The sequence below is a fragment of the Callorhinus ursinus genome, unplaced genomic scaffold (assembly GCF_003265705.2).
Source record: "Callorhinus ursinus isolate GAN/ISIS: 27379988/994484 unplaced genomic scaffold, GSC_fseal_2.0 scaffold69, whole genome shotgun sequence".
Classification (NCBI taxonomy): Eukaryota; Metazoa; Chordata; class Mammalia; order Carnivora; family Otariidae; genus Callorhinus; species Callorhinus ursinus.
In genome coordinates this window covers 5281262-5293271 of record NW_027397131.1, presented here as the reverse complement: position 1 = coordinate 5293271, position 12010 = coordinate 5281262, and the positions used below count along the sequence as shown (strand labels likewise).

At 36.8% G+C, this 12010-nt stretch overlaps 1 protein-coding gene across 5 annotated transcripts in view; it reads right to left on the bottom strand.

Annotated features, from left to right (window-relative positions):
- Positions 1-12010, bottom strand: part of FAM13C (family with sequence similarity 13 member C) — a 169392-nt gene that overhangs the window by 67114 nt on the left and 90268 nt on the right. For 3 of the 5 annotated variants that reach the window (XM_073886246.1, XM_073886242.1, XM_073886243.1), the window contains one exon: positions 10022-10085. In XM_073886246.1, coding sequence (XP_073742347.1) covers positions 10022-10085 — 64 coding nt within the window. Of the gene's footprint in view, positions 1-10017; positions 10086-12010 lie in introns of all 5 variants that reach the window. The other 2 variants (XM_073886244.1, XM_073886245.1) reach the window with 1 other exon arrangement.

Below are 12010 nucleotides of genomic sequence, written 5' to 3'. Positions count from 1 at the left end.
TGACATCACTAATCATCGAAGAAAAGCAAATCAAAACCACAATGAAATATCACTTCACACCAATTAGAATGGCTAGTGTCAAAAAGATAAGAAATAAGTGTTGACAAGGATCCAGAGAAAAGGGAATCCTCCTGTACTGCAATGAAAACAAAAATGAACAAGTGGGACTATAACAAACTAAAAAGCTTCTGCACAGCAGAGGAAACCCAACAACAAAATAAAAAGGTGACCTACTGAATGGGAGAAAACATCTACAAATTATATCTGATACGGGATTAATATCCAAAATATATAAAGAACTTATAAAACTCAATTGCAAAAAAATCCAATTAAAAAATGAGCAGAGGATCTGAATAGACAATTTTTTCAGAGAAGATATAGTGACAGCCAACGGACATATGAAGACATGCTGAACATCACTAATCATCAGGGAAATGCAAATCAAAACCACAATGAGATATCACCTCACCCCATTACAACAGCTATTATCAAAAAGAGAAGAAATAACAATTGGTAAGGATGCGGAGAAAAGGGAACCATCATGCACTGTTGGTGGGAGTGTAAATTCACTATGGAAATGATACAGACGTTCCTCAAAAAATTAAAAACAGAATTACCATATGATCCAGCAATTCCACTTCTGGGTGTTCACTCAAAGAAAATGAAAACACTAATTCAAAAAGATATATGTGCCCTCTGTATTCATTGCAGGATTATTTTGTGGCCAAAATATGGAAACAATCTTAAGTGCCCATCAATAAATGAATGAAGAAAATGTGGCATATATGTGTATATACCAAATAAATATATATATACAATGCAATACTACTCAGCCATAAAAAGAATGAAATCTTGGGAATTAAGAATACACTTATCTTGATGAGCACTGAATAATAAAGGAAATTTTTGAATCACTATATTGTACAATTGAAATTAATATATATACTATATAAAACTGTATGCTAACTACACTGGAATTAAAATAAAGAATGAATGAATGAATGAAATTAAAATAAAATTGCAACAACACAGATGGACCTTGAAGATATTATGCTAAGTGAAATAAGTCAGATAAATACCATACGATCTCATTTACACGTGAAATCTACAAATAAAACAAAATTAATGGATAAGAAGAACAGAGTGGTGGTTGCTACTCTATTGGGGGATTTGGGGGTGAGCAAAATGGGTGAATGGGGTCAGGAGGTGCAGACTTCCAGTTGTAAAATGAATAAGTCATGGGGATGGGGTGTGCAGCATAGTGACTATAGCCAATTGTATTGTACATATTTGAGGGTTTCTGGGAGAGTGTCTTGAAAGTTCTCATCACAAGAAAAAAAATTTTTGTAAATTTTTATGATGATATATGATGACTAGACTTATGATGATCATTTCTCCATGTACACAAGTGTCAAATCACAAGTGTCAATCCTTACATTGTACATCTGAAACTACTATAACACTGAATGTCCATTATACCTCAATAATAAAAAGAAAGAAAGAAAAACTAAACTCCGTAAAATATGGCATAGCACAGACCCCATAGGAGCTTTTAATCTCAAATCTACCATTGGCTCATTCTGTGTCTCTGGGCAAACCATACAACTATGCTGGGCCTTAGGCCCTTTATTTTTTCTGATGACACTACTTTAACCACTTTATTATTCTAAAATTCAATGAATATTAGAAATCAATAACTGTCCCACTAAAAATCATAAAATCACATGTCAGATGAAATATATTACCTATCTATACTGTAAGGATGGCAGGTCACACTGGAAAGTATTAGCCATTTCCTCAAATACTAATATTTTTAGAAAACTAAAAAATTAATTTTCTGCCTGCTTTAAAATCTGAGTTTTATAGCCCCAAGAAAGACAACAATGTCCTAAAAAGGACAAAATATACCAAACCCTAGCAAGGCCAGACTATAAAATATTAAGTTGATATGTGTTCCTATCTCCCTGAAAAGTGGAGATGACAAAGTTCTTCTACTACAGCAGGGATGTGGGGAATGGAATATATATATATATATATATATATATATATATATATATATATATATATTATGAGATATATATATACAAAGAAAATCCCAAATAACATACTTAAGTGGTACAGCACACAAGAAAATTATCTTGGATATCATCCTTTCAGAGACCAATATTATGCAGTCCAGCATCCATTTATTTACCCATCTTCTGATACAGCACTCCCAGATCTAAAGTGAGAAATGTAGTCTACATCTAGCCAATCATTTAATTCCAAACCCCAAGGTCATAGTGACTGGTTCAGCAAGCAACTCTATGCCCCAAGCTACATAAATGAAACTGAAGTATAGGACTTTTTGGAGTTAGAAAGAAGAGACTCCTTCACTCTGTGGTAGGCAGAATGGCCCAAGATTCCTGTACCTGGTTATTCAAACACTAATCTAGATGCTGCTATGAGGAATTTTGCAGATTTAGTTAAATCTTAACTCACTGGCCAAAGAAATATACAGACATTATTTGGATAGGTCTGACCTCATCAGGGAAGACCTTTAAAAGCAGGGTTTCCACCAGCTGGTGGCAAAAGACAACATCAGAGAGATTTGAAGGACAGAAAGATTTGGTGTGCTATTGGTGGCTTTGAGATGAAAGCAGCCATGTGTAAAGGAATGCAGGTAGCCTCTAAAAGCTGACAGCTGCCCCCCAGCTGAAGACCAGCAAGGAAACAGGGACCACAGTCCTACAGCCCCAAGGAACTGAATTCAGGCAACAACCTGAATGAGCTTAGACATGGAAACTTCTCCAGAATCTCCAGATAAGACCCTATTGCTGCTGATGCCTCACTTCAGTTTTGTGAGACCTTGAGCAGAGAATCCAAGTGAATCCACCCAGACTTATGACCTACATAACTATGAGCTAATAAATAGGCATTCAAAACCACTAAGCTTTTACTACACAGTACTAGAAAACTAATATATACTGGAATTACTAGCTGTAAGAATAATGTCCCTAGAGAAAGGTCAACCTAAAAAAAAAAAAAAAAATCCAATATAGGAAAGCAGAGCTAAGAGATGGCATCTACATGACAGCTTTTTAATCCCCGGATCTAGCCATGCACAGAGCCTATCCTGATCCTAAAATTTCCAACTATGTAAGTCAATAAAATCCTGTTATTATTAAAGCCAGGTTGAAGTGACTTTTAGTCACCAGGAGAAAAATCCCAGATACTTGAAAAAAAAAAAAAAAAAAAACAAGGAAAATCTTCAACTCCAAACTACAGACAAACCCTATGGATGGGGTTTGTATTTTAATAGAAAAATATAGCTGACTATTCCTTCAGAAATAATACCATTTAGCTAACTGAGGAGTATCAAAGGCCTGAAGAAGCCTCTTATTATATTATTTTCTCAAAATTAAGACAATTTTGAGGGAGAAAGATTTCAAATTAAACAGTAAGTACCACCTTGAGTTCTTATATGACTTGAGGCCAAAATATCTATATGCTAAACTTTGGATAGTAATAAAAAGACAATCAAATTTTTCACATGGAAACACACATATAGACACATGCATATAGGCTCAAAAAGGGGCACCACAAATGTGAAAATTGGTCTACTTTCTTTTTTCAGTTTTTGGACATTCTTTTGTTTTGTTTTGTTTTCCTTTTCTTTTCTTTTTTCTATTATGTTATGTTAGTCACCATACAGTACATCATTAGTTTTTGATGTAGTGTTCCATGATTCATTGTTTGAGTATAACACCCAGTGCTCCATGCAGTACGTGCCCTCTTTAATACCCATCACCGGGCTAACCCATCCCCCCACCCCCCTCCCCTCTAGAACCCTCAGTTTGTTTTTCAGAGTCCACAGTCTCTCATGGTTCATCTCTCCCTCCGATTCCCCCACCTTCATTTTTCCCTTCCTTCTCCTAATGTCCTCCATGCTGTTCCTTATGTTCCATAAATAAGTGAAACCATATGATAATCGGCTTTCTCTGTTGATTTATTTCACTTAGCATAACCTCCTCCAGTCCCATCTATGTTGATGCAAAAGTTGGGTATTCATCCTTTCTGATGGCTGAGTAATATTCCATTGTATATAAGGGCCAAATTTCATGCATTCTTACAACCGGCAGGACTGAAAGCCTGGAAATTTAAAAATCAGTAGGCTCAGCTCTGGGAGAGCCAGGAGGGCAAGAGGAAACTGAGTCCTGCCCTTAAAGAGACAACACAACAAACAGCTCATGGAGATATAGAAGCAGCACTTTGAAAAATGCCTGGGGCATACAGAAGGGAGAATTATTTACTAATTGCAGAGTATGTTCTAGAGTGGCAGATTTCACTGGAAGACTCCTCCAGGAATGAGGGAGCTAGCAGGTGCCATTTCCCTCTCCTACCCCCAGCATAAACATATGGCCACCTGTGGGAACCAGCACAACCCTAGCATTTACTACCTAACTTGCTTACACTATGCCCTGTCCCCTCCAGACTGGCCTGCTTCAGTTCTGGGGCTGTGAGTCCCTTTTCCCAGAAGACCAGTACAAAACTTGCCAACACGATGTCTCCAGACAGCATGCTTTGCAAGGTCTCCATCCGGCTGTAGCAGCAGCAGGTCACCTCCTGCAAAGATGTGTACACTTTATTAAAACTGTGTGCCCTGCCCATGTGTATTTTGTGGATCAGGCCCTGGCTAGCCCTGGTCTTGGCAGCAGTGGCATGTCCCCTGTGGAAGAAGAGGACCAGCATGCAAAACTTATAGGTATGGCACCCACCCTACCCCTATACACTTCGCAGAATGGCCCCAGTTGGCTCAGTCTCAACAGTAGCTGCATCCCCTCTGGAAAAGGCAAATACCACCTTGTTAAAAACGCACACCACCCCCACTCCTTTTAAGAGCAGCAGACAGCTGACTTTCCTAACACAGAGAAACAGATACCAAATGTCAGACAAAATGAGGAGACAGAGGAATATGTCCCAAATGAAAGAACAGGACAAAACCATAGCAAGAGACCTAAGCTAAATGGAGGTAAGTAATATGCCTGATAGAGAATTTAAAGTAATGATCATAAAGATACTCACTGGACTTAAGAAGAGTGGAAGACCTCAGTGAGATACTTAACAAAGAGATAGAAAACATTAAAAAAAAATCAGAGATGAAGAACACAATAAATGAAATTAAAAATGCTCTAGATGGAATATATAGTGGCTAGAGGAAACAGAAGAATGAATTAGTGACCTGGAGGACAGAGTAATGGAAAGTAATTAAGCTGACCAGGTGAGAGAAAAAGAATTATGCAAAATGAGAATAGACTTAGGGAACTAAATGACTCTATCAAGCATAATAACATTCACATTATAGGGAGCTCAGAAGAAAAAGAGAGATAAAAGGGAGCAGAAAATTTATTTGAAGAAATAATAGCCGAAAACTTCCCTTATCTGGGGAAAGAAACAGATATCCAGATCCAGGAGGCACAGAGAGCCCCCAACAAAGTCAACCCAAGGAGGTCCACACCAAGACACATAGTAAGTAAAATGGTAAAAAGTAGTGATAAAGAGAGAATGCTAAAAGTGACAAGAGAAAAGAAGATAGTTACATACAAGGGAACCCCCCATAAGGCTATCAGTGGACTTTAGCAGAAACTCCATAGGCCAGAAGAGAGTGGCATGATCTATTCAAAGTACTGAATGGGAAAAATCTGCAGCCAAGAATATTCTATCCAGCATAGCTATCACACAGAATAGTAGACATAAAAGAGTTTCTCAGACAAACAAAAGCTAAACCAGCTTCATGATCACTAAACCATCCCTACAAGAAATATGAAAGGGGACTCTGTGAGTTGAAAGGAAAGACCATAAGTAAGAGTAAAAAAGTAGGAAGTACAAAAGCAGTAAAAATAAGTATATCTGTAAAAATCAGTCAAGGAACTTACAAACTAAAAGGATGTAAAGTAGGACACCATATACCTAAAACATGGAGGGAAAGAAGTAAAGAATAGGGTTCAAACTTAAGTGACTGTCAACTTAATATAGACTGCTATATGCAGAAGATGTTATGTACAAATCTAATGGTAACCACAAATCAAACCCAGTAATAGATATGCAAAAACTAAAGGGAAAGGAATACAAGTATATCACTAAAGAAAGGCAACTTACGGTGAGAAAAGAGTTCAAGAGAAGAAAGTAACAGAGAAGATCTAGTATTTGTTCCCCAAACCAGGCCTTCGGGTGATTGGCCTTGAGATCTTACCCCTCAGTAACTGGAATGGTTTGCCTTGTTCATCCTTGATGGGAACCTGTGACTAAATTCTACAAGCACTGGGAAAATGAAAAAAAGTGGGGGGAGGAGGGAGGGGTAGAATCAGTGAATGTTAAAACTGAAAGGGCTCCTAGAATTAACCCAATTCAAAAGTTCCTGCCCCAATTTTACAATTGAAAAACTAAAAGAAGTTGCTGTAATGCTTTATGATATACAGTCTCTAATAGAAAAAGTGGTTTGAAGACCCAATATGCCATGCTTTCTCAGGGAAGAGATGACCCATTAGTTTTCTTTCTACATCTGTTATTTTTCTTATTTGGAAATGGAGGTGAGAAGGGGATTTACTAGGATATGAAGAAGGAAAACAATATTTGTTCTCATTTTACCCTTCAACTTTTTGATCTATTGAGTGCTTATCAATCATATGGATATGGAGGTATAACTAAAACCAAGGATAAAGATGGATGAGACATTGTTTGGGGCACCTGGGTGGCTCAGTTGTTTAAGTGGTTAGCTCTTGATTTCAGCTCAGGTCATGATCTCAGGGTCCTGGGATTGAGCCCCGTGTCAGGCTGTGCTCAGCAGGAGTCTGCTTGAGGATTCTCTTTCTCCCCTGCCCCTCCCCCCACTCTCTCTCTCAAATAAATAAATCTTTAAGAAAAAAAAGATGGATGAGAGACATTGATAGATCTCAAGTCTAGAATATTTCCAATCATGATCCAGAAGACCCCACAGATAAAACCTCCTGATGTCTTACAGAGGAAAAATCTGACAGTTTAGCTCAATTGTAGCAGGGAAACTTACTCAGTTTTTCAGAAACAAACTCCTATAACATAGTCTCAGAGGCACCAAAACTCATGTGATGGGGTTGCAAGTCCTATCAAGAGACCCAAGGTCAAAGATTGGTAGCTTGAGACTGGCTTAAGAAAAGTGAGACTAGCCAGAATCAAATCCATACTCATGCCAAGTGGAAATAATAAGTGAGTGAGTTTTCCAGTTCACTAGGAGGGCTCCATGTTGGGTGTGAAGCCTACTTAAAAAAATATTGAACTTTGTAGCCAGTTCACATGCATTGCCTTACTGAGTATAGGAGACCTTGGGTCAAGTGCCAGCTCTGGAACCAAACCACAGCTGAGGCCCATCTATCTGTGACAGAGCAAGTATAATTAAAAAGTTCAAAAAGTAGAAGTAAATTACCAGATATGAAATTTTAGGAAAATATAAAGCACATACGTAGCATCTTAAAATTTTTATTGTATATACACAGCATTAGGGTCTATGGAAATGTCTGGAAAATATTTGTGGACCATTTTCTCATGAGATGCAAGAAACTCTTTTGACTTTAGACTTGCAATTGATGTGAAGAAAGAAAGCAGATATAGAACTGATGGATTCATTTTAGAGAACTAGATGGCTGTGTGTGTGTGGTAGGGAGGGGGGCAGTGGTAAATAAATACAAGAAAGGAACAAAGAGGAATGAAGACAGCTAACATAACAAAAAAATCTACCTTGCATTTACATTTAGAGATGGAAGGAATACTCCTGTAAAAAGTCAGCTGAACAGAGAACAAATAGCAGTTAATAAAAAAAATGTTATCAGTTACAACTTATCATAATAGTCAAAAACTAGGGGAAAAAACATACAATGGGTAACAGCAAGGAGAAAACTAAAACTACATGCTAAATATGTATGAATCTCAGAAGCATAATACTGAGTAAATGAAACCAGATACAAAAAAGTACATATAATGCATTTATGAAAAGCCCAATAATAGACAAAACAAATCTATTTTAGTCTGAAAAATAGTTATCCTTATTGGAGAGTAGTGACTGGAAGGAATTATACAGGTGTGTCTGGGATGCTGATAATGTTGTTTCTTAATCTAGTTCAGCCAGCTGTACATTTAGAATATATGCACTATTATATATTCTTTTTCTGTTTCAATTAAAAATATTAAAGCAGTGTTTTCCACCTGTGTTCCATAGGATTCTTGCCTAAAAAAATGTTATGATGGGGTTCTTCCATAAAAGAGTTTGCTTTTCCCTACATTTGGGAAATGCTGAGAAAAAACCATTTAAATATATATCCACTCTATAGGATGTCTTCATCAATGACATCGATCCTCCCTGCATGGCCTTGGATCTACTCATACTACCCCCATTCAAGCTTTTCTAGGGCTTCCTCTGGCCCCCAAATTTCAGTCACAACAGAAACTGCATGAAAGGATATTGATTGGAATACACATCCCACACAGTTTACTCCTGGAGTGGAACAAAACACTTTGAGCACACACTCACTCACTCTTATCAACCAGTTTGGATCAGCAGCACTACCCTAACATGGAAGAGCACACATATAAAATAGGGCATTGCCTTCTCTTTTGCATGCGTGTTTCTATTCAATGCTCTTGCACCCACGTAATCCCAGAGCAGTAAACCGGAACATTTCATGAAATTTGCCAATACAATACAGCGAAGAAATACAGAAAAGCAGATTTTCAAATAGATCTTTTTGCATCTCTGATTTCAGAATGCTCAAGTAATCTCAGCATTCATGGGTTTCTAGTTCACAAATCTGAGTTTCTCCCAAATACTTAAAACCTATCACAAGCTGACTCCTAGAATCACCTCATTTTTCTAGTCACTTATGTCAAAACAAATCAGTACTTCTTTATAGCTAGCATTTTGCTTGTTCACAATGTGTTCATTGATTCAGGCTCTTGCCTATTTTTTCTTAAACTCTTTGTCATTCTTGTTACCATGAGTGAGATTGGGGAATTTGAAGACTGTCTCTATGCACAAATAAATAACAAGCAGTGTTCTGTGTTGTTAACTTTAGGTCATTTTCCACAACTTTAGTTACTTATTTAACTTGATTTAATCAGGCAGCTGGTTTACCTTTGGCTATTCATTTCTGCCAATTTCTAAAGTAAAAAAAGAAAAAGAAAATCCCCTAAATTTAATTAATTGCCTTTTCTTAGAGGGGGAGAAGAGATCAATCTTCAAATGACAAATAAACAATTTGCCTCAAGTCCATCATCTTTCTTCCTGGTATGTGAGCATCAAGTCTTTTCGTTCCTTTTGCTATGATCCTAATCAGATATACCACCCACTGCTCCTTTATAATAAAGTAAGGGCAATGGAAACTAGACAGTATTTCAAACCAAGGTCTTAAGCCAAAGCATTCATAATAACAGGGATCCTAATTATGTTATACTGATTTCCAACAGGAGAATTAAATTATCTATTTCAAATAAAATTTAGAACAAACATTAACATAGTGATGTCCGGTTTGGTGAGAAACCATTTGGATTGGAAAATAGGACTTCAGTGTTTCAAAATATACTAAAAAGACCACATTGCAAACACCAAACTATATCATACTCCATGGATAAATAGTAAGCATGATTACATTTGAGACTACAAAAGCCATTAGAAATAGAGAGAGAGAGAGAATAAGATTAAGAGAAAGTGTTACAAATGTAATTGCCACAGCCATGGTTATCCAATCCTGAAGCAAAGTTGAAAACAGAATAATGAAAGGACTGCTGGACTTGGTTTAGGTCCAAGATGTAGTGAGCAATCTCTCAGATAATATTTTAAATATATTTGCTCCAGAGTGAGGAAAAACATTACCCAAAGAGCTAAAGGGAAAACAAGTTCACTTAAGAGCAAAAACAAAGTTTTAATCAGAAAGAATTCCTAATACTAGGAAAAAAGAATAATAAATTTCATGATTGGCTAATTCATTTCATACAACCAACAGTGATGGCAACCTACCTCATTTAAGTCCTGACAAGTCTCAAAATTGTCCTTTGACCAAATGGCAGCCCTTTGGTCGATTCTGTAAAATACAAAGAAAAGTTATTTCCATTTAAAAGAAATCTTTCAATGTGCATTTGAGGCTGGCAGCTACAAAACCTTCAGTGGTGTCCCACTGCCCACAGAATAAAATCCAGACTCCTCATAATAGTCTGCAACACATTACAATGCTTGAATTCTGCCAGTGTGCCTGGCCCCACTTCCTAACACTCACACCCTGGCCCCTACACTCCAGCCTCTCTGGCCTTCTCTTGGTTTCTTGAATACATAGTGCTGGTTCCCTGTTCAAACCATCCTAATTACTACCCCAGACTGCTCTCCCCCAGATCTTCATAAAACTGACCCTTCCATCATAAGCAGGATGTCACCTCCCAACAGGACTTCCTGATGTCCCTAACTAGAAGCAGCCCTCCCTACACTATCACACTGTCCATAGATTTTCTTCTTCACACTTACCACGATCTGAAATTAACCTGTTTATTGGCATTTCTTCATTGCTCTGAAAAATTAGGGATTATGTCCATTTTCTACACTGCTGAATCCTCAGTACCTAATACAAATTTAATATTGTTTCATTAATTAAAAAGATTTTTGTGTACATGATCTGATAGATCTGATGCAGTCAGTACAGAAAGATAGCATTTGTTCACTGAAGACAGCATTTGGAAATTTCATCCTATCTTTTAACTAACACAATAAACAGAATAATTTCTGGGTAACATGATGAAGCTGGGTTTTGCCACTCCATAGTTTCGAATAAAAGAAAATGACTTGAAAGAAGGCATATCTACTCTGAATCCATTTTTAAAATTTAAATACAAAAAAGCAAAATTTCACTATAGGCAGATGCTGAGTTCAAAATCATGATTTGTCAAATGTTATGATCTAATAGTATCTATTACATAATATTCAAGTTTTTCTGCAGCAGTTTGCATTCTATTATACAATAAGTGTATTAAATTATAGTTATTATCCTTATAAAAGTGCCTGCTTTCTTAATAAAAGATTTAGTCACCATTAAGTCATTTATAAAAAGATTTATTTGGGGACATAATTATTTACAGTTATTAATCAGCTTCAATTTGAGCCCTGAAGAAAGTATATATGTCCTCTGAAGGGTCAACAAGATAAATGATTTCTTTAAGTCATGATGCACATTTAGAAATGCCACAAGCATAACTTCTTCAAAATATTCTTAAGAATGCAAAATTTGTTCAGTCCAAGGGCACCTAACTGTGCAAACAATTTGCTTCCAATGAGAAAAGTAAGGAGATGGTAAACAAAATTGTCTAGAATGCACTGATTTCTACTACATCTACACAAACCAGCATGTCTCTCCTGACTAAGTGAGAAGGTTAAGGGTCCAACAGTGAGCTCAGGGAGAGATCACTCAAGTGGGAAAAGAAAGTGAGGAAGACCACTGGCACACCCATTCTATCCCCATCAATTCCCTGTGCTGCAAACACAGTAATATCAGGGCTTCAGAAAATACTAAATTGCTCTATCCCACAAATGGGGGAACTCTCTTAGGCACAGGAGTTAATGTGTCCAATCCAGTAACATCTAAAATTTTGAATGGCTCATAATTTCTTTGTAAGATACACTGGTTCTCAAATTGTGTTTCTATAGAGTTATGGTAGCACCAGAAAAATGGAAGTGGTATTCTTTAATGGAAAAAATATTTACCAGTTTAAAGTTTAACCATAAATGTCTCTAGAGCTTTGGTGCTAGCAGACAGTAAAACAAATACACAGATAGTAAACATTAATGGAAAAAAAGCAGAAATATACGTTGTTAAAAATATACATTATTGAGATGCAGAGAATAGCCTACTTATCATATACTCACATGATCTTCCAAGAAAAGTACTTATAACTCCAAATAAACCTCCAGATCAAGTTTAAGAACTGTGGTCTAAGCATCAAAGTTGCTTTAATTTAATAGCCA